This window comes from Nerophis ophidion, linkage group LG02, assembly GCF_033978795.1.
Source record: "Nerophis ophidion isolate RoL-2023_Sa linkage group LG02, RoL_Noph_v1.0, whole genome shotgun sequence".
NCBI lineage: Eukaryota > Metazoa > Chordata > Actinopteri > Syngnathiformes > Syngnathidae > Nerophis > Nerophis ophidion.
The window spans coordinates 64,874,040-64,901,912 of NC_084612.1; the positions used below are offsets into that span (position 1 = coordinate 64,874,040).

At 40.7% G+C, this 27,873-nt stretch overlaps 2 protein-coding genes across 4 annotated transcripts; one reads left to right on the forward strand and one right to left on the reverse strand.

Moving 5' to 3' along the window:
* The first annotated feature begins 618 nt into the window (after positions 1-618).
* Positions 619-5,542, forward strand: si:ch211-222l21.1 (prothymosin alpha-A). 2 transcript variants are annotated; one of them, XM_061888556.1, is made up of 5 exons: positions 619-809; positions 1,333-1,428; positions 2,961-3,027; positions 4,000-4,070; positions 4,691-5,542. In XM_061888556.1, exons 1-5 carry the CDS (start codon positions 759-761, stop codon positions 4,763-4,765), a joined length of 360 nt encoding a protein of 119 aa, XP_061744540.1. In that variant the 5' UTR covers positions 619-758; the 3' UTR covers positions 4,766-5,542. The 2 variants fall into 2 exon arrangements, with proteins under 2 accessions (XP_061744540.1, XP_061744532.1); XM_061888548.1 differs by having other exon boundaries at positions 620-809; positions 1,330-1,428.
* Positions 4,825-27,857, reverse strand: slc45a1 (solute carrier family 45 member 1). 2 transcript variants are annotated; one of them, XM_061888537.1, is made up of 10 exons: positions 27,685-27,857; positions 25,362-25,797; positions 22,798-22,890; positions 22,416-22,640; positions 20,688-21,568; positions 20,450-20,603; positions 17,762-17,938; positions 17,485-17,690; positions 11,575-11,800; positions 4,825-6,109 (listed from the first exon to the last, which is right to left on the reverse strand). In XM_061888537.1, the coding sequence occupies exons 2-10, from the start codon at positions 25,780-25,782 to the stop codon at positions 6,084-6,086; spliced, it is 2,409 nt and encodes an 802-aa protein (XP_061744521.1). In that variant the 5' UTR covers positions 25,783-25,797; positions 27,685-27,857; the 3' UTR covers positions 4,825-6,083. The 2 variants fall into 2 exon arrangements, with proteins under 2 accessions (XP_061744521.1, XP_061744515.1); XM_061888531.1 differs by having other exon boundaries at positions 4,825-11,800.
* Positions 27,858-27,873: the final 16 nt, after the last annotated feature.

Genomic DNA, 27,873 nt, shown 5'->3' on the forward strand with positions numbered 1-27,873 from the left:
GAAATGAGTTAGCTGATAGATACGCAAAACAAGCAACCACTAAAACAGAAGTAAACATGGAGATTAAGCACAGTAAAGAAGAAGTGAAGAGCATAATTAAGATAGAACACAATAAAAAGTGGCAGGATAATTGGAATAAGGAAACAAAAGGTAGAGAGTTTTACAAAGTCCAGAGGAAAGTAGGTGTAATGAGAGGAGGGGGTAGAAATAGGAAGGAAGAAGACATTATGACTAGAATGAGATTAGGGCATACATATCTAAATAGTTCACTAAAATTGATAGGCAAACATACTACAGGGCTGTGTGATTTTTGCCACCAGATAGAAAATGTTGACCATGTCTTAATACAATGTAGGAAATATAATAGAGAAAGAGAAATACTGGAAAATAAGTTAGCAAAAGAAAATATTAGGTTAGAAGTGGGAGATATATTAGGATTGCATTCAGAAAACATAGGATATAAAGCAATATACACATATTTAAAAAACACTGGGTTAAGTAAAAGAATATAGAGTAGGGATCCACCTCGGTCCACACTCCATTACAGTAGGTGGCGGTAATGCACACCAGAAGGTTGCTTGCCAACCGCCATAAAAACAAAAGAAGAAGAAGAAGAAGAAGACGGGCAGACATCATTTTCCCTCTCGGCGTCATTGGATTAGTGTCCTCACTACGACGACGACGACAAAGAGACGAACGAATTTCCAATTTCCCCCACCTTGAATAGGAATTAAAAATCCTCACTTTTCCCTTTAGCCATGGCCGACACAGCTGTTGACACGACCGCCACTGAAGAGGTTACAGCCAAGGTGCGTTTGATTCATTCATTGTTTTAATGCCGCATTGAAGAAGTTAATAAAGTTGCTAATTGGCAGTAGTGTTGTTTGCTGGTTGAACGGCGCTTTGTGTGTGTTGGCGCCCAAATGTTGGCAAATTTCGATTAAATTCGACGCCTAAGTCATATAGAAGTCTTTAAGTTGCCTATATACCCCTTGTTTTCGTTTTACGGACATAAGTGGACGTTTTCTGGGGTTTAAACGTGCCGAAAAAAGAAGTAGACAAAAGCCGGCAGTGGGCGGGAAAAAAGCCTTTGAACGTGCCGCGCAGCTTTGACACTTTAACATTCATGTTTTGTATTTTTCTATTTCAATTGTATTATTTTATAATACGCAACATTTACATATAATAAAGAAATAAAAACAAGTTCAGAAACTGTGCAAAACAGCGCCATGTTGTAAAAATGTATTTAACATTGCGAATTGGGGAAATGATACGTCATGAAAGCCGTGTTACTATACGTGTTCTCGTCATGGTGTCATTTCGTTGCAGAAGGAGCTGAAAGAACAGAAAGAAGTAGCGGAGGAGACTGAGACGAAGAAGACTACGACGACGGCGGCGGACAAGGGGGACGCACCTGCTAATGGCACAGTGAGTTTGGAGTTAATGGTGACTGGGGGGAGGGTCTTTTGTCTCTAACAGCCCTCCTCCTTCGTCGTCGCCGTGCAGGTGTCGCCATTCTCCCTGCTTTGTGTTGCCTTGCGAAATAAATGGCACAGATGTTAATATCTGCTAATGCAAGAGGACCGGCTGCATAGTCCTCTGGGGGAACACTACCAATCAACCCCCTTTCCTCCTTGGGTGGTGGGGTGGGGTTATTCAACCTATCCATAATATAGGGCAGTGGTTCTCAACCTTTTTTCAGTGATGTACCCCCTGTGAACATGTTTTTAATTCAAGTACCCCCTAATCAGGGCAAAGCATTTTTGGTTGGAAAAAAAGAGACAACGACGTAAAATACAGCACTATGTCATCAGTTTCTGATTTATTAAATTGTATAACAGTGCAAAATATTGCTAATTTGTAGTGATCTTTGTTGAACTATTTGGGGGGAAAATATATAAAAAAAACTAAAAACTTGTTGAAAAAAAACAAGTGATTCAATTATAAATAAAGATTTGTACACACAGAAGTAATCAACTTGATCTTTGGGGATTGTAATAGAGATCCATCTGGATTCATGAACTTAATTATTTTCTCCACAAAAAAAGAAATCTTTAACATCATGTAACATGTCCACAAAAAATCTAGCTGTTGTATTTTTTTCACAGTTTATGAACTTACATTCATATTTTGTTGAAGTAATATTCAATAAATATATTTATAAAGGATTTTTGAATTGTTGCTATTTTTAATTTTTTTTTTAAAAATCTCAGGTGCCCCTTGGCATACCTTCAAGTACCCCCAGGGGTACGCGTAACCCCATTTGAGAACCACTGATATAGGGTTTAAAGGTCAAAACATCCTGACTTAGCAGAAGATTTGACAGGGCTTATGTTTAGAGCAAGAAGTGATCAATTGCCTGCAAATATTAAAAGCTTATTTACAGAAGAGATGTGGGGTATAACCTCAGGATCGGCAAAATATAAACACACTTTAGCACTTGGCACAGAGAAAAGTTTTTGTGTCTCAGTCTGTGGGGTGAAAATATGGAACTGCTCGAGTGATGAACTCAAACACTGAGCATTTTAAGACATTGTACAAGGCTAATATTTTGGTTCTGTATATTGAGGTCAATGCTTATTTTTAATGTGAGTATGGATGACTTACTTATATATTGAGAGTTGTAAGCACATTGTTCCGGGCAAATTTTAAGTTGGATGCAGATGAATGTGATAAAATGTGGTTCAGAGGAAACTGGATATTAGTTAAAGTAACAATGTAAAAAAGGGGGATTCAAAAAGTGTATACTTCTTCCCATTACCCTTTTGAGATATTTTTAATTTAATTGAATTTTATTAAATGTATTTTCTTTTTTGTGAAATAATAATGCCATTGAGCGCAAGACTGTTCAATGGAGATATGTATGTACATGTGGGAGGTGGAGTTGACTATGACATATTTGATAAACAGCAAACTGCTCTGACTCCTATATTAATCATCTTTAACCCTTCTACTCTCAGAATGGTGCTGACCACAGTGATGACAAAGTTGATGCTGCAAAGGAAGAGGAGCACAAGAATGGAGACGGTACATTGTTGTTGTTGTTTTAAGAAAAAGACAAAAAGCTTTGTCTTTTAAGGGTGTACTTGTGCCATGCTTGGCCCCATCCTCACCAGTGATGTATGATAGGTGGCACCATTTTTATCAATAGAAACCACAAAGTCAAACTACTCCCCAGCATGCTTGCTCAGACATGCTGTACTAATAATGTAATCACTCTTGTTGCTTTATGCGATGCAGCGAGTACAATTATGTGCTGAATACAACATAAGTGGTACACTTCCTCAAGTATGATTTTAAAAAAGGTGGGCCATGGCATGATTACATGTACACTCAGTATCAAACATGCAGACACTGTATGGCTTAGTCATATGGATAATGATGTGATAACTCCCTGCAAGTTAAATGTGATCAATGACATTTTTCTTATAAGACTTAATAGAATTGTTCAAACAATCCAAGTAAACACATAGGCTCCAAAATTATCTACAAAGTCAAGCCCTCCAAGCTTTCTGCCATCCACAATACAGAGAGCAGGATCCTGATAAAGCAAACCGGACCAAGTGTGGCACATTTGACGACTGAGTGCTCTTATCCTTGCTCAAGTTCGGTACACTTCCCTTCCTTTGGCACAATTTGAAAGAGGCAGACCACAGTACAGCATGATTAGCTGTGCATGTTCACATGCAGGCCATGTGCATCAGTAGCCAAGTCAAAAGCTATTGCAATCGCTCTTCACATGTTTTTCATACCAGATTTTACAATAGAATTAAAGACCCATGATAATCTGTCAAAATTATGACTGTCCTACAAGTATAAGATGACATGCACCTCTTTGCAAACTATAAATAACTATAGGACTGAAATGAATATCTTAGGTCAGGACATTATGCAGGAGTGATGGCAAGAGTAAGAGTGCCCACGTCTACGCACAGCATGGAACAAATGGCCTCATATGAATATGCCCTGTTACACTCAAGACACGTGTCCTCTTTTCAGGCAGTGCAGATGAGGCGCCCCCTGCTGAGGAGACAGATGCACAGCCCGTGAAGCGTGCAGCTGAGGAAGAAGTGAGTTGTGGAGCTCATTCCCACAATACAAATTGGAGCTCATTTACCTCACCCAGTACCAAACATGCTTCCATCTTAAATTTTAAAACCCTTTTGGAATGATTCAATATACTGTATAGTTCAGATTTTTTTCAATCCTGGTTAGATTAAAGATTTGATGTGGGCAGTAAAATACATTCTATTGACTTTTGAGAGGGATGTATATTTTTATTCCTTAAGGGCATTGGCAGCTCTGTTTTGGTAATACATTATATACAGATGTTTTAGTTTTTTTTAGCATATACACTATATTATTCAACACCAATAAAGCTACGTGCTTATTTCATTAGATAGGCACCCTTGTAAAAGGTTTGCATGGGAAATAAGTGGTACCATGTAAACTTGAACGCTAGTAATCTAATTATCTATTAAGGGTTTGAAATGTCATTTTGTATTTATTCAGTGTTTCATAGTTGATATCCAATATGTTTTTTTGTAGCTGATACATTTCAGGTTAATTTAAGGAATATTAATGAGAATTGTAAATGTTTTCAAAATGGATACCTTATGGCAAATTTCATTTAACTTTGCCACATTTGAAAAAAATTTAATAAATGCTTCGTTGTTTTTGTGTCACAAAGGAGGACAAGGCCGAGACCAAAAAACAGAAGACCGAGGAGAACGGAGATTCAAAAGAGGCGGAAGTGGAGGCTTAAAATTTCAGGATACAGCCTACGTCCTCTCTCTGGTCAACATCGTGTTGTAGAGCTTGTGCTTGTTTTTTTTTTTATCATTTTTCTTTTTTTTTTCTGGGTTTTTTTATTTGCTCCCATATCCTCACGTTGCACTGGAGTTATTGTGAAACATAATGGCCCTCTTTTTTTTTAGTTTTCTTCTACCGAATGTTATTTATTGGTCTTTAAAATGAGCTTGTTTTCCCTTCTGTAAAAACTAGGGCTATGCTATAAGATCAGTTTATTTTCACTTCAAGCACAATCTCTATCAAGTCAGTGCTGACCAGCTGATGCGTCAACATTCTTCAGGCAGCTGCTCATGATGATCTCTCAAGATTCACTTTGAGGACCAAAGATAAGTTTTAAGCCGGGGATAATGTTAATCATTTTAAAAAGGACATTTGTTGAAGCATAATCCGTTTGTGTTCGAGCTGCTACTTAATGCTTGGCTTGGCTGTGCTGTTAACAGTTGGAGCAAATATAAAAAGCTTCTCCGTATGATTGCTGAAGGCGGGCTTATCTTTTTTGCAATGTTAATTAACCCCTCTTAAATCTTAACGCTTTGGTCATTTTCTGTATGCATTCCACGCAGGTTTGAACCATCCACACGTTTTTTGTTTTCCTAATGAGTTTACATTTACGGCTGAGTAACTTTGCTTGGTGTCCAAAAACTGCCTCTAAAGATCCAGGATGACATTTCAGTTACTCCAGCCAACTGCTTTGTATATTCTGAAAAAAAATAAATTGTCTTTTTACTTATCTATGTGTCTTTCTCATTTGAATGGTGACCCTCTTTTCATAGTCCTTAGAAAATGGCTGTCCAAGATCCAGGAGGGATTTAATGAAGACTGCGGCTGGATCAATATCCTTTTGCTCCACCAGGTGGTGTGTTAGAGTAGTGCAGGCTCTTAAATATCACACAGGCGTCCAAAAAAATGACAAAGTTCAAACCTTTTTTGAAAGATGCCCGTGTTGAACAATAGGTGGCACTAGTGTTACAATGTTTATAAATCAAGCCTCTGTACATTTACTGATTCCCATGAAACATGAGCAGCCAGTTATTGACATTCTGCTGAGGCATCAGTAATCACTCGTGACTGGGTTTCCACTAATTATGACAGCCCTAAAATGTTTGCCTGCATTGACCACACAAATAACTAAGTGCCTTTAAAGACAGACAATACAGTGGTGATGGGTTGCTGCTGCTGGCTTTAATGAAACCAAGTCTATTCGTCGTCCATTGTCCTTAAAGTTCTCATGTCTTCTCTCTGTGTTCTTCTGTAGCCACCTGATTCTCGAGTCACACCCCAGTTTCAACTCCTCTTCCTGATAATGACAAGAATGACTGTCATTATTACACTGGCCGGCCAGGACAAGGGTCACCGTGCAGCAACATGGCTTTCAGTGGGGGTCGGGCCGTGCTGGCACACACCTGTATCCAAGCTAAGTGAGTGTACGTCTCTCGACAGACACACCTCATTTGCACACTTTGAAACCCTTAAGTAATTTGTGTTTAAAGTTGCGTCTTGGCTGTACTATGCTACATGTGATGCGATTACAGGCAGCTGGACATTCTGTTGGCCCAAAACACAAACATGTAGCGGTTATAAAACAATTTACAATGGAATCTTACAACGTCGGGGGAAAATACGTAAAGGTTGGCAGGGGTCTCAAACTTAGGTCCATACTTTGTGGCCCTTTACTTAATGTCATAGTTCAGTGTAATTGCGTACCGCACACACCAGGCAGCTTATGGTCAAATATAGCATTCTTGAATCCCATTATAAAGAACTATTTCCAGTTCAAACACAAAAATTAGAGTGAAACAAACACATCGGGCAACAAAAACAGCGAGCAGAAGTGTTTCTTATAATCTGTGGAATTCAAGTGTGAAATAAACAATTTTTACATTCAATTTTACAGTTTTGATCACTTAAACCCTTTCATAGCTCTGTGTCACGCAAGCTGCTGGTAGAAATAGTCAACAAATTTAGTCACATGGTCTAAACGTAATACAGAAGTGAATACTCTGTGTGGCCCAGCCTTTCCCCCGACTGTACGGCCTGAGTTTGAGACCCCTAGTTTAAGAAATTGACTATGTTTTGATTTTTTTCTTTTGTTTGTGATGCATCACAGGGGTGTACAAATAATGACAATGAATACAATTGTCATAACCATAGAAAATTAAACTTACTTTGATGTAAGATAGCCCTAGGTTTCTACAAACACATACAGACAGTACTTGCATTTCTAAATCAATGTTTTACTATCAATTTCTCACAGCTTCCATATGACCGTATTTCCTTGAATTGCCGCCGGGGCGCTAATTAATTAAAAAACTCTCCTCATTCCGGTGTTTACCAAAGGCATGCGATAAAGGCAAGCATGCGCTAATTATTTTAAAACCTCTTCTCACTCTGGCGCTTACCAAAGGCATGCGGTAAATTTAGGCCTGCGCTTAAAAATTTTAGTGTGATGTAAGGATACCATCATGAAAAGCACATTTATTAAACAAAACGTTATTAAGGTCTTACCTTTACTTATAAATGAAGTCCATGCGCAGCTCCTTCTGATCAAAAGCATAGATAACTTGTTTATAGAAGTCTTCCTTATCTTTCTTCAGTTTTTAGTCTCTCTGTCTCGATGGAGATCTTCCTTTATTACCTGCTGCTTCGATTGAAAGTCCAGTTTAGAAAACTGTTTTATTTTAGATATGTAATCCTCCATGTTAAAAGTGCAAGCGAGAAGAAAAAAAGAACTATCTCTGCTCACTCTTGCTGCTTGTTGTCACTTCTTCTGAAGCCGAATAGTCACAAGAAGGATCACTAGCGCCCTCTACCACCAGGAGGCGGGAGTCATTTAATGACTCATATTTGACACACGCAGCTACGGTATATTTATAAAACATAGCTGCTTACTGTTATTTTTAGCATATTCAATAGCTTGGACCTAAATCCTACTGAATAGCTCTTAATCTTCTTCCATTTATGTGATTTCAAATTACTGAAATCAACCTCCTCCATTTTGAAAATGATGACAGGTGAAGTGTCACTCGTGACGTGACGAGTTTGACCCGGCGGAAATTCTAGGCATATGCTAATTATTTGGCAAAACGAGTTTGACCCGGCGGAAATTTTAGACATGCCCTAATAAAAATAATATTTTGCGAAACGAGTTTGACCCGGCATTAATCCTGAGCCGGCGGTAATGCTAAGCATGCGCTAATTATTTTGCGAAATGAGTTTGACCCGGCAGTAATTCTTGGCAGGCACATACTATATACCCGGCGGCAATTCAAGGAAATACGGTATGACTTTTTTTTTTTTTTTTTAACAATTTCAAATCCTACAATAGTGTATTACTAGAGTTTTGTATAAAATCTATTATTTAGTCTAATCTAAAATTTAGCATAGCTGTGTGATGCTAACAATGCACTCACATTTCAGCAGCTTCATCGTGGTAAGTCAGCATATTTCTAAAAATAACAGCAGCCTTGTCAGATCGACTGTGTGTATTTTATGATGTGTAGCAAAGCCTGTCTAATATTAGGCGTATACAGGGTCAGGCTCATCTAAATAGAGCAGTTATTCTCAAACCATTGCACGTGTACTACTAGTTGAACGCGGGCTTCATCTAGTCTTACGCCATAGAATCACCTAATTAAATATTCAAATATAATGTTACTTTTCGAACTGTGTGTTTTTTGAAGTGGTACCAGGTGAGAAAAGTTTGAGAACCGCGGTGGCAGAGGCAAGTCTTAAGATTTTGTGAGGAAAGATATTTTTCCTTCTTGAGGTCATGAAATCACAGAACTTCCAAAATAGCCAATGTTCTCTCAAAAGTTTAGCAAACAAGCGTGAGATATGTTGGATATTTTTCTGAGGTTTAGTGCTCATAAACATGTCCTAAATCAGTGGTGTTCAAAGTGAAGCCCGGGGGGCAAATTTGGCCCGTCGCATCATTTGGTTTGACCCTGCCAAAGGGTGGTTTCCCTAATGTAATATATATTTATACTGACCTTCTTTTAAGCTCACTAGGGGTGTTTTGATCTGATAGTTGTATTGGATATCAGCAAAAAAAAATACAAGTATCTGTTTACATCTCAACATTCCAACCAGCTCCAATACAATGACTTGATTAACGTGGACCCCGACTTAAACAAGTTGAAAAACTTATTAGGGTATTACCATTTAGTGGTCAATTTTACGGAATATTTACTGTACTGTGCAATCTACTAAGAGTTTCAACCAAACAAGCAATCTTGCAGCACATTTACTTCCGACAGCCAGTTCACATCTAAATGTAGTCCAAATAGCCAACAAACTTGGTCTTTTATTTTTACAAAATGTAAACAGGGGAACCTATGCTGTTGGCTACTATGAGGAGGCAGCTACTCAACAGCTAAGCACACAAGCTAGACATATGTAATAAGTGTCCTTAATTAAAAATATTGCAGTCCAAAACAGCAATATAAACAAGTATTGAATATTATTTACACATACAGTCGCCAAGGCAGATGCATATTAAAAGTACCCACTAACAAACATGTCTGCAGCATTAAACTTGCCACGTCCTTAGTTTATTTATTGGGACCACTAGTTGTCGCCAAAAACTATTACCTGTTCACTTCATCTTGAAGACAGCCGTAAGTCATTTAGAGAGTAGTGTTTATCATACCTACAGTACCATTGTTTTTAATTTGATGAAGCATTTTGTAACATTCCAGCCTGTAAAATATTAGAAGTTTGTATGAGTCCTGCTGGTATAGCGTATCGGATCATTAGCGGTATCAGCCAATATCTTAGGCTTCAATATCCATTAACGTTTTGGAAGTGAAAAAAGTTGGAAACCCTCAAAGCTCACACAACTATCAATATGTCTGCGAGGCTATCTAGTTGTCATCTATCATTGTTACTGGCTCTGACGATATACACTTTGTTTCACCTTGAGGCTATTTGTGTTTCTTATAGTTGCTGTGTTTGGCCCATGGCCCTTTGACACATTTTTATTTGGGCCCTTAGAAGCAAATGTTTGCGCACCTCTGTTAAATTTGCCTATTAAGTGGAATTTAAACAGTACTCAACGTTAAAAACACTTTAACGCAGCAGTACCTATAAAAAACCACCAGATGACAGCATTGCTCTGCAAACTCCACAGTCTTGTAGTAACGAGAGTATGGCCAACTCGGTTTCAGGTTATCGCCTCAATGAATGGTTAAGACACGCGACTACAGAGTGCCGTGACTGCTACTAACTATAAGCTGACTGAATGGATTTGTGGGTCTTATTTTTTCGCTGCTCCACCCGCAAGCAATGTGGCAAACTTTAACATCGCGGAAAGAAGACCAATATGGGAAGTGAAGGTTCGCCATCAATATTAGAGAGTCCCCGATTTCAGCGTCTTGTGCGAGGTAAACGCACGACACAATGTCTGCATGTTTTGTTCAAGAGAGAACACACAGAAGCTAATACAAATAATAACAATACATTTTTACATTTAAGAGATGGTTTGCCAAAAACAATCTTTGAATCTCAGTAAAACTAAAATAATGTAATTTGATAGCAGAAGAGAAATTCAAACACAAATACAGACTGAGTAGACATTGAAAGAGTAAAATAAACCACATTTTGGGTGTAATAAACAGAATAAAAAATCAACAAAAAACCTCATAAAAAAATATATACCAACGTGACAAGAAATATGTAAATACTGAACAAAGCAAAATGTTCTGGACCAAAAATCTCTCCATATTCTCTACTGCTTGCCAGTGTTACCATATATGTGTTATTGTGCCGTTAAATGGGGAAATAAGTACAAAAGTACACTTTTCACTTAGCATGTTACAGAAATAAATATCCGTTATAATAATACAAAATAAATTATGCATTTAGTGATTAATTTACATTAGAGGCAGCCACCACAGTTGACCTACTTCACACAACACACTAAAATCACAATTTGTGTGGAATTGTGAAGATTTGGGAAAAATTATGGTAGTGAGTTTGTTTTGTAATCATTCTGTGTATTTTTTTACGTTTGTTCCGCGGGCGGATGCGTGTTAGAGGGCCTGCTGGTCACAAAACACTGCAGGAACGTAGCAGTAAATGCGGAAAATACGGCCGCAAAATTCTACTTTGACAAAATGAAAGCATGTTTAATTGTGAGCTGGAGTATGGTTGGAATTATATATAGACACTTTTTGGTTTATTTGATCAGAAAAAATAACATCAAAACGACAGCAAGGGCATGCATCCTTGGTAGCAGTCATGGCGCCTGTTGTTTAGTTGGCTATACTCTCTTAATACGCAACACCTTCCTGTTATGTCAAAGGGTGAGTCGTTTTGCTCACTTTTTGTTTCATTTGGTTATATGATTTTTTTTCCCAACACTTTTAACATGTGAACGTGTAGAAAAAATAATGGTTTCCTGATGATTCATGATCAGGATGATTTTCTGTGATAGCGAAATGGAAGTCAACTTTGGAGGTTCCACTGTGGAAGACTCATAAGGCGATGATTCTCTCACTTTAAATAATCAAACACACATAAATATCAGCATCATTCACACAATATGCATGATACATGAGCACACACACACTGTATGAACACACCACTTGGAGGCGTGGCCAATGTCAGTCTTCCTGTCTGCCCAGTGAAACACTACAATGTTGTGCTGTACAGTGTGCGGCAGGAGGTTGCAACCACACACTCAGCAGCATGAGAGATTTGTTTTCTGTTTCTTTACTTAAATGTGCACCAACAGTGGCTGGCTCTCGCTATCGGGGTGCTCACCCTCTGGGGCGGGCAGCTGGTACACCACGCAGAGAGAGGAATAGACACAGCCCACGAATGACATCAGGCTGGAAAAGTACATCACTCCCTGGGCACCGCCGACCAACGAGGTCAGGGGTCCCATGGCCACCGAGACCAGGATCTGAGCCAGGAAGTACTGGCAGCTGAGCAGGGAGATGTCCACCCCCATTCCTCGTCTGGTCCCTTCCTCAGAGGAGCCGCAAAACTGACAAGGCAAGAGGGTTTTGTTTATTTATGGTGTGTCGCAAACTGGCAAGTCACTCAACATTAATACCACTGTTGTTACAAAACAATATCATCTGGTCCGGAAATGACATTATTCCGACAACAGAGTATAGAGGAACTTATGGATGGATGAATTTATATAGCGCTTTTCTCTAGTGACTCAAAGCGCTTTACATAGTGAAACCCAATATCTAAGTTACATTTGAACCAGTGTGGGTGGCACTGGGAGCAGGTGGGTAAAGTGTCTTGCCCAAGGACACAACGGCAGTGACTAGGATGGCGGAAGCGGGAATCGAACCTGGAACCCTCAAGTTGCTGGCACGGCCACTCTACAACCGAGCTATACCGCCTTATACATTGTATCGTATGCATGTTCGAAATAAACTGAAACTGAACTGAACATTAAATTTTTAGTATGATTTGGTTGGACTTGTGAGCTAATTGTAGATGTTTAAAAATTCAGTTTGTTAGATTACAGTGTTTTAAATATGTGTTATAAAAAAGTGTATGGAAATTTAGTATAAACAAAAATTCAGTGCCGAAATTAGTTTTGCTTTAAAACTCAAGACCCACTAAATTAAATGAAATTAGGAATTTAAATGAAGATGTAATGAAATTGTCAGCTTAGTTAGATTTTTTTAAAATTAATTTACATAAATTCAGTGTCAAAAAAGATTTTGTATGACACAAATTAACCTCCATATAGAACAATAACAAATGGCACAAACAACACAGTTATAGTTTCAATGTGCTAGCTTCTCACAACATCCTTAGAATAGCAACCGCTATCGAAGATAAACACTTTTTCCCAAAGACTGACTTTCATACTTATTAACAGTTATAAATATGTATATTTGTAGTAAGTGAAGGACAATGTTACCAAGGCGTGGATGTTTTAGGCGCAATTTTTTCCGAATCCACTCTTCGGTTAGAGTCATCAAAGCCATGTTAATGTACCACAAAACGTACCGTATTTAAAAGAAATTGGTAAATAAATTTTAACATTGCAACTAAAAAAAACAAATTACTGTGTTTTCTACTTTATCGAAACAAACGAAGGAAATATATCAAAGCCAGTGAGTTATGAAACACGTTTAACAGTTAAAAATGTTAAAGGCGAATTCGAGAGTCGTCACTACTATACCACTATAAACAAATTGACTAATCAATACATCGATATTTTAAGCGCTGCCTACGTTAAACTGGATAATTCCTTAAACAAATAATTATTTAGCCTGAGCTTGTGTCAGTTACACTAACCCATCGTTTAAGGTCCCCCTCCTTGGATAATTTTTTACACGGGTAAGTGCGCCATGTATTTCCTGAATCTCTGGCTCTTAGCTTGGAATGGACTCATCGATCGTTTACAAACTGAGTTTGGAGAAGAAGTGATGCCAGAAACGCCGCGCCCCACACAGGAAGTGACGTCAGAACGCACCACAGCCAGCTTCATAACAAGCGGTATCATAACTCGGAGGTAACCACTGAAAAGATGCAGGCGAGTCATCTAAATATTCCCGTGTTTCGCCTTCTTCTACATGTACAGACCCTTGTGGAAATCACACATGAATACCTTAAGAGAAGGAAATACGCGATTGCAGCTATTTCGGATAAAACACATCTCAGACGGCAACAGCGACGGTTTTGGATAAGGTCTGGAAGAACGGAAGCTAGTAACTTTTGAATGTCCAGGTCAGCTGTGATTCTACTTAGCGAAAAACTTTGTCCATTTGTCAAAGGAGAGACCACGAGAATGCGGTCTCCCGTGGATGGGGGAGTAGTGCAGAAAACAGCGAATGCATTTGGACAGGCAAAGCAGTATCAGTTATTGTCCGCGATGTATGTCGAGCAATTACTCAACGTCTAGTTTTGTACTCAACGATTGGGAAGTCATTAAGTGGTTGCGGCCATCAAGTACGACCACCAATTTCAGCCTACAAGCACAGTGTCCTGACCAGATATCTCGATCCCTATATTGCCCATCCATCCATCTTCTTTCGCTTATCCAAGGTCGGGTCGCGGTGGTAGCAGCCTAAGCAGGCAAGCCCAGACTTCCCTCCCCCCAGCCACTTCGTCTAGCTCTTCCCGGGGGATCCCGAGGCGTTCCCAGGCCAGCCGGGAGACATAGTCTTCCCAACGTGTCCTGGGTCTTCTCCGTGGCCTCCTACCGGTTGAACATGCCTTAAACACCTCCCTCGGGAGGCGTTCGGGTGGCATCCTGACCAGATGCCCGAACCACCTCATCTGGCTTTTCTCGATATGGAGGAGCAGCAGCTTTACTTTGAGTTCCTCCCGGATGGCAGAGCTTCTCACCCTATCTCTAAGGGAGAGCCCCGCCACACGGCGGAGGAAACTCATTTCGGCCGCTTGTACCCGTGATCTTATCCTTTCGGTCATGACCCAAAGCTCATGACCATAGGTGAGGATGGGAACGTAGATCGACCGGTAAATTGAGAGCTTTGCCTTCCGGCTCAGCTTCTTCTTCACCACAACGGATCGGTAGACCTTCCGCATTACTGAAGACGCCGCACCGATCCGCCTGTCGATCTCACGATCCACTCTTCCCCCACTCGTGAACAAGACTCCTAGGTACTTGAACTCCTCCACTTGGGGCAGGGTCTCCACCCCAACCCGGAGATGCTATTTATCACATTGTTTACTTCCACACCTCCATTAAAGATATGATTCATGTATGATGGCTCAGGTCTGTTTCACTACAACAGGGCTAGTCTAACAGCTGCTTATGGTGAGGCAGGAAAGGTTTACTGTTAAAAGAAATGTGGCAATAAGCTAAATTGAAACACAGGGTAAGAATACAATTCCAGGTGAGAGGTGACTATGACTCGCGCATTTTTTTTCCCACACATGCGTACTGGGTCGTTTTGCTCCGGCAGACGGAGGGGAGAGGAGGTCTTAAACGGTGGCTTTTAACCTTGCTAGCAGACTTGGAACACTGGGGACTAAACGTGTGATTTACATAACATAGTCAACACCTTCAAGTCCACCCTTGTCTTGGTAATGTGATTTATTTAACTAAAGTATTGCTGTTGCTTGTTTATTTCAGATGTAGTCCTTGGTCATTTATTCAGCTTCTTTAGTTGTTTTAGAGGTGTTCCTCAGGCTATTAAACTGGTGGCCTGCTAACTCACGTCAAAAATGTATACAATTTTGCAGAATGTCCTTAAAAACAGCAGAGCACAACAAAACAAAACATGAGTCAACTGTGGAGGACGCTGGTTTTCCGTATTATACAAAATAGGACTAATAGTGGAGAAAGAAGTCTGGCTCTGAAAATGTGGCCTCGAAACAACTTACTGTAGTTGAATATCCATGATCTACAGCAGTAATTCTCAAACTGTGGTACATGTACAACTTGCAATCCGCGGGCTCCATGTAGTGATACACCAAAGAATCACTTGATAAAAGTACAGTGTTTTATTTTTCTATATTCAAACAGTGTAGCTGTTTAAACAGTGTGTAATGTTCCGGGGACCAAAAATATTAAATTTTGGAAATAAAACCTCAGACTTGTTTTTGATGAATACTTAGGCCTACTACACAACTGTATTTTAAGTTGGTTATTATGGTGGTATACGGAGAGCCAAGTTTTTTCTGAGGTAGTAGTTCTTGATGAAAAAAGTTAGACACTGATCTGCAGCATCCAAACTACCAACAAAAGTATTGGGATAAGTGGCCATTGCACCAACACTAAGTCCAAATAAAGCGTTCCAGTCATCTTAAAACAATTCTTTTTTTTTTCAAGATGTTTGTTTCCAAGGGATTGTTTGTCCAATCTATCCTGAATGTGTGTGTGTTCTAGTTTTTAATTTTCAAAATCTATTGTTTGACGACACTTTATATATACACACACAGTCGTGGTCAAAAGTTGACATACACTTGTTAAGAACATAATGTCATGGCTGTCTTGAGTTTCGAATAATTTCTACAACTCTTATATTTTTGTAAGAGTGATTGGAGCACATAATTGTTTGTCACAAAAAAACATTCATGAAGTTTGGTTATTTTTTGAATTTATTATGGGTCTACTGAAAAAGTGACCAATTCTGCTGGGTCAAAAGTGTACATAAAGCAATGTTAACATTTGCTTACATGTCGCTGAAATCACATGGACAAAGATGAGACTTTCTGGAGGAACGTTCTGTGGTCGGATGAAACAATATTTGAGGTTTTTGGCCACGATACCCAGCAATAGGTTTGGAGTAGAAAAGGTGAGTCCTTTAATCCCAGGAACACCATCCTACCATCAAGCATGGTGGTGGTAGTATTATGCTCTGGGCCTGTTTTGCGGCCAATGGAACTGGTGTTTTACAGAGAGTAAATGGGATAATGAAAAAGGACGATTTCCTCCAAATTCTTCAGGACAACCTAAAATCATCAGCCCAGAGGTTGAGTCTTGGGCGCAGTTAGGTGTTCCAACAGGACAGTGACCCCAGATACACGTCAAAAGTGGTAAAGGAAAGAATTACGTTTTTAGAATGGCTTTCCCAAAGTCCTGACTTAAATGTGTGGACAATGCTGAAGAAACAAGTCCATGTCAGAAAACCAACAAATGTAGCTGAACTGCACCAATTTTGTCGAGAGGAGTGGTCGAAAAATTCAACCAGAAGCTTGTGGATGGCTACCAAAAGTGCCTTATTGCAGACAAAATTGCCAAGGGACTTGTAACCAAATAATAACATTGCTGTATATGTACTTTTGACCCAGTAGGTTTGGTCACATTTTCAGTAGATCCATAATAAATTCATAAAATAACCAAACTTCATGAATGTTTTTTGTGACCAACAAGAATGTGCTCCAATCAATATTACAAAAAAATAAGAGTAGAAATTATTGGAAACTCAAGACAGCCATGACATTATGACAGTCATACTATGAATACATACATGTGTGTATACACACACACATATATGAATGTGTATGTATATGTACGTGTGTGTGTGTGTGTATATATATGTGTATATATGTATGTGTGTATATATGTATGTAAATATACTGTATATATATTAGTATGTATGTTTGTGTGTATATATATGTATGTGTGTGTATGTGTACATATATATATATATATATGACATCGGTTCTTATGTACTGAATAATAAATGGGTATTAAACATTTTTTTTAATGGGAATTATTTGCTTACTTAGTGAAAATTGTTAGCCTAATTTTTGCGATGAGGTGGCTGCTTGTCCAGGGTATACGCCGCCTTCCGCCTGATTGTATCTGAGATAGGCACCAGCGCCCCCCGTGACCCCAAAAGGAATAAGCGGTAGAAATGGATGGATGGATGTTGACTAATTTTACATTAGGAATTATGTTATTAAATCTATAAAAATAGTTTATCAAAATAATGTATTAAAATTGCATGTATCCAATACGGTAGGCTTACAAAATCAAAATATTAGCAGTTAAAAGGGCATTTTAATACAGAAAGTAATGCAACTGGACTCCTATTTACAACTCATTCCTACCATCTAGTGGCCAATAGAATTAATGCAGATGGAAGGTAATTCCTAAATGAGGCTTACCCACAACAGATATGAAATGACTGAAACTGAGTGTCAGCATGATGATAAAAACAATAGCATCCGTCCGTAATACCACAAAAATGGAAAACACATGTACATTATAAACCGTAGACTGACCTGTGGGCTCTGGTAGTATTCACACAGCAGAGAATAAGGCAGCGTGCATAGCGAGGAGAAGAGCACCCCATAGGTGACACACAGAGACAGTACCACGTAGAGGTTGGTGGACAGGGTGGCCAGACCTGTACCCAAGCCGAACGCTAGGTAGGCAAAAAAATACAACGTGCGAAGAGAGAAACGCTCCTCCAGTTTTTCCAATATGGCTGAAAGAAATGCAAATGGAGTAGTTATAACAGAACGGACCATGAATAGGAGGTGAAGGGTGTCCACTTACCTGAGTAGAAAGCAGCACTGAATGCATAGATGCACATACCCCAGCAGCCCATGCTGACCCCAGCATTGTAACGCTGATAGGCCTCAGAGTCATGGGGAGCTTTGGGGTCTCCTTCAAAAACTACCTCCCCCATGAAGTCGGTGTAGAAGAGCAGCATGCCTTCAAAAGAAAGCCACCCTAAAACACACAATGGCAACACACATAACAACACGGATAAGAAACATAACAGTTCCACAATATGATTAAGTCAGTGGAACCTTAGAACTCACATTTCTGCTTTACCTTTCCATAACTACTCAACATCATGATTTAGGATTTAACCAGAAATGTGCTGGTTATGGACAACCACAATGTATCTCACATTGACCATTCTAAAATGGTTACATAACTTTACCTTAAAGCAGGGGTAGGCTCTCAGATTAATCTTAGCTGACATCGCTTAACACAATAAGTAATGAATAATTCCATCGGTAATCAGTTTTAAAAATAACGTTCAAAATATAAAACATTCTCATGCATTTTTGATCCATCCATCCGTTTTCTACCGCACCTGTTCAAGAAGTCGCATTAATGATAAAAATTATTTTGTTCATTATTGGTTAGCTTCAGAATAAATGTTATTAGGAAGAATAACAGACGTGTTATACTCAAATGTTGGTATCAATTAAAAATGCACGCTTTTAGTTGTATTCAGTGTTAAAAAATATTATATGGCTCTCACGGAAATATATTTTAAAATATTTGGCTTCGATGGCTCTCTCATCCAAAAAAGGTTCCCGACCCCTGCCTTAATGATTGAGACCATTTCTGGCTAATGTTGACACCTAGCACATAGCTACTAACTCACCAATTTTGAACGTAATCTTAAAGGCCTACTGAAACCCACTACTACCGACCACGCAGTCTGATAGTTTATATATCAATGATGAAATATTAACATTGCAACACATGCCAATATGGCCGGTTTAGTTTACTAAATTACAATTTTAAATTTCCCGCGGAGTTTCTTGTTGAAAACGTCGAGGAATGATGACGGTTATGATGAAGCGTGCTTGTGACGTTATTGGTTATAGGGGACATATTAGCTCAGCACCACTTACGGCTAAAAGCCGTCTCTTTTCATCGCATAATTACACAGTAATTTGGACATCTGTGTTGCTGAATCTTTTGCAATTTGTTCAATTAATATTGGAGACTGTAAATAAGAATGCTGTTGGTGGAAAGTGGTGGATTGCAGCTGCCTTTAGCACCGGTGTTTCTTTGTTTGTTGTGAAGCTTTAACACAGAGCGGTCAAGCCAACATGTTTCTCTACGTCAAGCAGCATGATTTTGGATGGGAAAATTGTGATATTAAGTCGGCTCTTACCGGAGACATTAGTGGATTACTGGACCTCCTCCTGCAGCAGCTGTCAAAAAAGGCAGCTGTGAGCTTGGCTCCTCCATGGCTTCCATCAAAGACACTGGCGTTCACCGCAGCCATCCGACTTTGAGGTATGACTTTACAATCTCACTAAAACACTATTAAAACAATAAGCAGACAAGGGATCTTCCAGATTTATCCTAGTAAATGTGTCTAATTACATCTGAAACGCTCACATTGTTGCCGCCCGGAGCCGTCGCTTTTTCTTTTTTTTTTTGTGCTTCACTCTAACTTTCCTTATCCACAAATCTTTCATCCTCGCTCAAATGAATGGGGAAATTGTTGCTTTCTCGGTCCGAATAGCTCTTGCTGCTTGAGGCTATGATTTTAAACAATGAGAGGATGTGAAGAGCCCTCACACCGGTGACGTCACGCGCACATACATTGTCTGCTACTTCCGGTACAGGCAAGGCTTTTTTATTAGTGACCAAAAGTTGCGAAATTTATCGTCGATGTTCTCTACTAAATCCTTTCAGCAAAAATATGGCAATTTCGCGAAATGATCAAGTATGACACATAGTATGGACCTGCTATCCCCGTTTAAATAAGAAAATCTAATTTCAGTTGGCCTTTAAGAAAACTGGCCTTTGTTACACGTGCAAACAAATATCGGACACATTTTAACCGCCAAACTTTTGCAATCATAACATTGTTTCTGTTGATGTCTTCTTTTAAGCAAGAAGAAAAATGCATAAGTTGAAAACAAAACACATCAGAAACTAGGAATGTACACAAAAATCAACTTTTTTTTTTTTTTTTTTTGCTGGGATGCATCAGGTTCTAGAGTTCTGTTCATATATTTTCCTAAAAATGTTAAGGTGAATTCTGAGCATAATTTTTGGCCCAAATTGGAATCTAGTGCACACAAAATGTTAACGTGATCCAAAAAAGTTTTTTTTTTTATATATATGAATTTGTAATACTGCAGAGGTAATAGCCTTGGTAATTGTTATGTAAGCGAGAAAGAAGGGGTTTGAGTTAACAAAAAAAACCTTAAACGAACCTCACGTCCACTTTTTGCAATATGTAACCTGTGTGATTAATTATTACAATTTTCTCTTCAGTTTATCATCTCTGATGCTCTTGCCAAGGACAATAAATATAAAAAAAAAATCCTGAACGCTTATATAAATGCATACCTACTCTATAGGTGGCTCAGGTTCTGGAATCGTTTTATGATTTTACATATTTCATTTCAAATTTTACCTTGAGTTCCAAGGGTCCACCGTGAACTCAGATGTCTCCACAAAGAAAGATGTTTTGCTCACCCAAAAAGTGGTTAGTGCATAAGCTGCGCAAGGAAGGAGGCATCCTGTAGATGGCTATAACCAAAAGTTTCATTGACATTTGGGATTCTCCCGTCTCCACATTCTCACTCAGATCGCTGTCATAGCGCACGCCGTTCAACAAAATGTTTGCCACCTTCACAAGAGCAAAAAAACAAAAATTACACAAGTTATTAAGACTTCAGAAAATGTGGTAGAGGCTAAAATGTGCACGTCTTACCTGCTGGCTGAATGTCACCGTTCTTCTAAGTCCGTTCTCCAGCCCGACTACCTGCGTCGCCGTAGGCTCTTCCATGAGTGCAAGACTTTGTGGTCGCTTCAAGATTCCACCACTTGAGTCCCGACGTACCCCCAAATCAGGGTGCTGCCCCCCTGACGTGACCTGAGATGCTTGTTGAGACTGCAGTTCTCCCTTAGACTGCGGGGTGCTCTTTGTATGCAGATGATTGACCCCTTCGGGCTGCCTTTCAGGTTGGCTCGCCTCTCTTTGGGTGGACCCCTCTAGGGGTGGGGAGTCCACTGGAGGCAGGTGCACAGAGTCGGGTCCAAGAATGTCCTGTGGTGTCCGTTGACCCGTGTAGCAGTCTATGAGAACACGGTCTATATATGAGGTCCCCAATGAGGAAGCAAATTCATTGATGCCAGTTAGCGAATTGTCCCGACTTATTAAGCTGCCGTACTTTGGAGTAAGGGGGCTTAGGGGTGATATGGGGCTCGTGAGGCCTGCGCAGAGGCGGGCGTTAGCACTGCAAGAATGAACCATAGGGTCTGGGTAACTTGACTGGGACTTTGAGAAATGATAGCCGTAGAGACCTTCAACGTCCTCTTCATCCACTCCCTGCGCAGATCCCGGGGGGGCCGGGGGAGATGGAGGAAGAAGAAGGTTGGGGCTCTTGAGGTGGTTTTTGCTAGGGTTTGTTTTTGCCTGGCTCTTTGGTAGGGGTCGCTCGGGGATGCTGGTAAGAGTCATGGCTGTGGCGATCACTAGAGTGATACTCGTAAACACGTAGATGACACGCAGTTGACCACCCATCGACTTTCCAAAGTGGGTTTGATCCCAGTTGATGCCACCCACGATGTACCCGAAGCCACCCCCTAATCCTGGATCACATGATAAGAAATGAACAGTTGATCAATACTTAAATAACTGTACCCAAGACATGACACGCCACACCCCAGGTAAATTACGAAGTACTACATTGGAATATGCAGTGTAATCCAGCCTAAGGTTAACCTCAGTGGTCTTCTTGGAGAACAGAACACACCCTTGGGAAATCAGTTTAACATGTAGACCATTAAATATAAAAATAATATCTGATATTGCCCATTTGCTGAGGTTAGCTGCCTATTGAACCAAATGGGAAAACGTTTGTCCGGGCCAAACTATGGCCCCAAGGATTTTATTTCCAAATCCGTACAACTGTGTAGTTTCCTTGTGTTATCAAGTTGTTTCAGGTGCTTGGTGATATTGACAATGGGTCACTTAGAAATACGTAGCTAGTTCAAAACATTCAGATATTGGGGCTAAATAGGACTCTGGTATTATGACCTTAAACGCAAGATGAACCTTAGTGGTTTTCGAAAAGAACAGAAGTCGTTACTCCTTATCCTACACCTGTGGTATATATAAAGTACATTGAAAGCTGCAGAACATTAATTAAGGATAACTGCTGAGGTTAGCTGCCTTTGGAACCCATAGGGAGATGAGTCAATCCAGGCCAACCAACAGTCCAAAAAAATGATATAGGGACTAATTCTCTTATCGAGCAACTGCATTTTAAACAATTTTCCTTGGGGATCAATAAAGTTTGTCTAAGACTACATCAGAAATTACTTGTGTTTTTTTAAAGAACAAAAGTTGTCCGAAGTTATCCCTAACAATACACTATATTACTGTTGTAGACCAATAAACTATGGTTGACCTCAAGCTGTCTGTCCGTACACCTACCTGCAAGCAGTGCGTGGATGTTTAACCCTCGATCCTGGTCCTCGGGGCTGCACACATCCATCATATAGGCGTGACTCGGATTGTCTGCGGAATCAGCGCTGAAGTCCATTAGAACCACACCACACACCGTCAGGATTATGCCCCACTTGTGATTGGATGCGGTGTCAGCCAGCGCTCCCCCGATGTCCCGCCCGTTCAACACCAGAGTCAAACCAAGCAATGCCCCTGGTCCGAAATGTAGATCATAGTCTAGTCACACATGTCAACAAACATGATTTCTAGGTGCTTTAGACAAATAATCCCAGCCCCACAAGTGATAAAAAATGAACAGACCACCTACTCCCTTGCTGTTGTAAAAAGTACTAAAGTGCTGGTGTCTTACCTATGGCCAACGCAAAAATAAACGGTCTTCTTCGTCCAAAGCGGGACGTGCAGCGGTCACTCCAAGCTCCGATAAGAGGCTGAACGAGGAATCCTTTAAGATAGACACAGGATATGCGCATTATTATGCAAAATTTACTTTTTAATGATGTTCTAACAGTAATATACAGTATGTCTCTCCAACCCGTTCATGAAAGTATTACCTCCCTTATTTGTTTACTCCACTTCTGAGAGAAGATGGTTATCTTTGAAGTTGTGGGTATTTACCATTTGTAGGTATTTATGACATGTAAGACCTTTCTTATGGATTAGATACCACCTCTGGCCCACCCCTAGCTAAGGATGAGCCTCCATGTACAAACCCAGTTTCCAAATGAGTTGGGAAATTGTGTTAGATGTAAATATAAACGGAATACAATGATTTGCAAATCCTTTTCAACCCATATTCAGTTGAATGCATTACAAAGACAATATTTGATGTTCAAATTCATAAACTTTTTTTTTTTTTACAAATAATAATTAACTCAGAATTTCATGGCTGCAACATGTGCCAAAGTAGTTGGGAAAGGGCATGTTCACCACTGTGTTACATCACCTTTTCTTTTAGCAACACTCAATAAACGTTTTAGAACTGAGGAAACAAATTGTTGAAGCTTTGAAAGTGGAATTCTTTCCCATTCTTGTCTTATGTAGAGCTTCAGTCGTTCAACAATACGGGGTCTCCGCTGTCGTATTTTGTGCTTCATAATGCGCCACACATTTACGACGGGAGACATGTCTGGACTGCAGGCGGGCCAGGAAAGTACCTGTACTCTTTTACTACGAAGCAACGCTGTTGTAACACGTGGCTTGGCATTGTTTTGCTGAAATAAGCAGGGGCGTCCATGATAACGTTGCTTGGATGACAACATATGTTGCTCCAGAACCTGTATGTACCTTTCAGCATTAATGGTGCCTTCACAGATGTGTAAGTTACCTATGCCTTGGGCACTAATACACCCCCATACCATCACAGATGCTGGCTTTTGAACTTTGCGCCTATAACAATCCGGGTGGTTATTTTCCTCTTTGTTCCAGAGAACACCACGTACCCAGTTTCCAAATATAATTTGAAATGTGGACTCGTCTGAGCACAGAACACTTTTCCACTTTGCATCAGTCCATCTTAGATGAGCTTGGGCCCAGCGAAGCCGGCGGCGTTCCTGGGTGTTGTTGATAAATGGCATTCGCTTTGCATAGTAGAGTTTTAACTACATTTACAGATGTAGCGACCAACTGTAGTTACTGACAGTGGTTTTCTGAAGTGTTCCTGAGCCAATGTGGTGATCTCCTTTACACGCTGATGTTGTTTTTTGATGCAGTATTGCCTGAGGTATCAAAGGTCCGTAATATCATCGCTTACGTGCAGTGATTTCTCCAGATTCTCTGAACCTTTTGATAATTTTACGGACCGTAGATGATAAAATACCTAAATTCCTTGCAATAGCTCGTTGAGAAATGTTGTTCTAAAACTTTTCGACAATTTGATTACAAATTGGTGACCCTCGCCCCATCCTTGTTTGTAAATTACTTAGCATTTCATGGAAGCTGCTTTTATACCCAATCATGGCACCCACCTGCTCCCAATTAGCCTGCACACCTGTGAAATGTTCCAAATAGGTGTTTGATGAGCATTCCTCAACTTAATCAGTATTTATTGCCACCTTTCCCAACTTCTTTGTCACGTGTTGCTGGCATCAAATTCTAAAGTTAATGATTATTTGCACAAAAAAAAATGTTTATCAGTTTGAACATCAAAAATGTTGTCTTTGTAGCATATTCAACTGAATATGGGTTGAAAATGATTTGCAAATCAATGTATTCCGTTTGTATTTAAATCTAACACAATTTCCCAACTCATATGGAAACGGGGTTTGCATATGGCGACCGCTTCCCGGAGGACAGCTTTGTAGAAAAAGGCTTTGTTACACAACTTAAAATAAAGCCTGGAGCTCTGCCGATTGTCAGACATGCAGTGCTGGGCATATTACTTCATAAAAAAGTAATTATAGTTATTAGTTACTTTCCCCAAAAAGTATTTAATTAGTAATGACGGAGATAGATATCTACATATATCCATATTTAAGAGTTATTTCTTTATATTCATAGTCCTGTTTTAAAACAGCTAGTGTTCTTCCATTTGTTCTCTTTCTGTTTGCCCGCAAGTAAACTGTGTGTTAGCCTTGAAGCTTTGGAATGTAGGAAGTTGGAGTACTCCCTAAATATCTTATCTTTAGTTGAACAAAGGACCTGTATGTCCCATCTGGGGAGGGTGGGGGCTGGTTGCGTACTCAAGAAGTAGTGTCTTCCCGTTTGAATGTTAGATCAATTTGGGCAATGCGATTGAAAGGTTGTATCTAGATTGGTCTCCCAAAGCTTTGGTAATAAAATATCAAGCTAAGCAACTCTGTCTCGGATTGATTTTAAAACCAGCTTATGTGTCATCGAAATGTAATTAGTCACCAGAAAATTGTGTTACTTTTTTTGAAAAATAGTCTAGTAGCTGAATCCTAGGCGATCCCTTACCCAGTATGGGGCTGATGAACCACACCAAACTGTAGAACTGGTCAGGCAGGCCCATCTGTAGAAGCACGGGTGTCACATAGGCCGTCTCCATCGCGTAACTGAACTCGATACCAAACAGGATGCAGCCGTTGAAGAGCAACTCCTGAAAGGCGCGACGAGGAGGCAGCTCGCTCAGGTCCAGCTGGTCCAGGGGACACGGGGTGTTGGGTGGTGGCGGCGGTGAAGGTCGGATCAGCTTCTGGCACTTGGGCTTCCTCTGGAAGTTGTTGGCACGGTGACTGAGGTGTCGGGTGGAGGACGTCGGGAAGCTGGCCGTCTTTGGGAGAGAAGTCCTCCAGAGACCTCCCTGGGCCGAGGAGAATCTCCCCCCGGGACTGGCCAGAAGGGGGTCGCTGGGGGTGCCCATGCCTGGCGATGACATCTCTCTCGCTCAAGTCTGCCACATAAAACAAGAAGTGGTAGTCATTGCTGATATCAATGGTGATGATGATATGGAGGACATTGCTGATATCAATGCTGATGATGATATGGAGGACATCACTGATATCAATGCTGATGATGATATGGAGGACATTGCTGATATCAATGCTGGTGGTGGCGTGAGGGACGTTGCTGATATCAATGCTTGTGGTGGTGTGATATTAATGCTGATGGTGTGGGGGACATTGCTGATATCAATGCTGATGGTAGTGCGGGGAACATTGCTGATATTAATGCTGGTGGTGGTGTGATATCAATGCTGATGGTGGTGTGGGGGGGCATTGCTGATACCAATGCTGATGGTGGTGTGGGGGACATTGCTGATATCATTGCTGATGGTGGGGTTGGGGATATTGCTGATATCAATGCTGACAATGATATGAAGGACATTGCTCATATAATTGCTGATGGTACTGTGGAGGACATTGCTGATATCAATGCTGATATTGGTGTGGGGGATATTGCTAATATTGCTGATGGTGCTGTGGGGGACATTGCTGATATCAATGCTGGAGGTGCTGTGGAGGACATTGCTGATATCAATGCTGGTGGTGGTGTGGGGGACATTGCTGATATCAATGCTCATGATGATATGGAGGACATTGCTGATATCAATGCCGATGGTAGTGTGGAGGACATTGCTGATATCACTGCTGATGGAGGTGTGGGGGACTTTGCTGATATCAATGCTCATGGTGGTGTGGAGGAATATTGCTGATATCAATCCTGATGGTGGTGTGGGAGACATTGCTGATATCGCTGCTGATGTTGGTGTGGGGGGAATTGCTGATATCAATGCTGGTGGTGATGTGGGGGACATTGCTGATATCGCTGCTGATGTTGGTGTGGGGGGAATTGCTGATATCAATGCTGGTGGTGATGTGGGGGACATTGCTCATATCAATGCTCATGATGATATGGAGGACATTGCTGATATCAATGCTGATGGAGGTTTGGGGGGCATTGCTGATATCAATGATCACGATGATATGGAGGACATAGCTGATATCAATGCCGATGGTGGTGTGGAGGACATGGCTGATATCACTGCTGATGGTGGTGTGGGGGACATTACTGATATCAATGCTGCTGATGATATGGAGGACATTGCTGATATCAATGTTGATGTAGGGGACATTGCTGATATCAATGCTGCTCAGTGGCCTTGGAGTTAGTCTCCGCCCTGAGATCGGTAGGGTCGTGAGTTCAAACCTCGTCCGACCTCCCTGCTTGGCACTCAGCATCAAGGGTTGGAATTAGGGGTAAAATCACCAAAAATGATTCCAGAACGCGGCCGCTGCTGAAGTTCACTGCTCCCCTCACCTCCCAGGAGGTGAAGAAGGGGATGGGTCAAATGCAGAGGTTAATTTCACCACCCCGAGTGTGCGTGTGCGTGTGCGTGTGTGTGTGTGTGAGACAATCATTGGTACTTTAACTTTGATGGTGGTGTGGGGGGCATTGCTGATATCAATGCTGATGGTGATGTGGGGGGGCATTGCTGATATCAATGCTGATGGTGATGTGGGAGACATTGCTGATATCATTGCTGATGGTGGTGTGGGGGATACCAGGAGGACACTGCAGGCATCCTGGACGTGCACAAGCAACGTGACCATGTGCTCCCACACCACAGCTGCAGGAGTCTGCGGCATCATCCAGCCGGTTTCCTTTTAAATATTTCATGAAGGCAGCTCGCTTTCTTTTATCCAAACAAGGCGAGTAAACGCTCACTGCTCGCCTCAAATTTGAACCCGCCGACCTCCCATCGTCCATTTAAGCAACCCGGTCCACGCCGTCGAGCTAACGTTAGGAGAAGCGTGCAAATGAAAGCATGCATAATTACCTCTTCGCGCTGGCTTGTCATTTACATTCTTTGTTGACAGCGATAATTATGGCTTTTAAAACACGTCGGCGGAATCCGAGGAGTCATGATGGCTGTTTTTTTTTCTTTTTTGATGGAGTCATTCTTTCCTAGGTGCCTTTTCCCTTCCTTCTTCCCTTTCCTTCGCCTCTTCCTGCCGGTCCCTCCGTG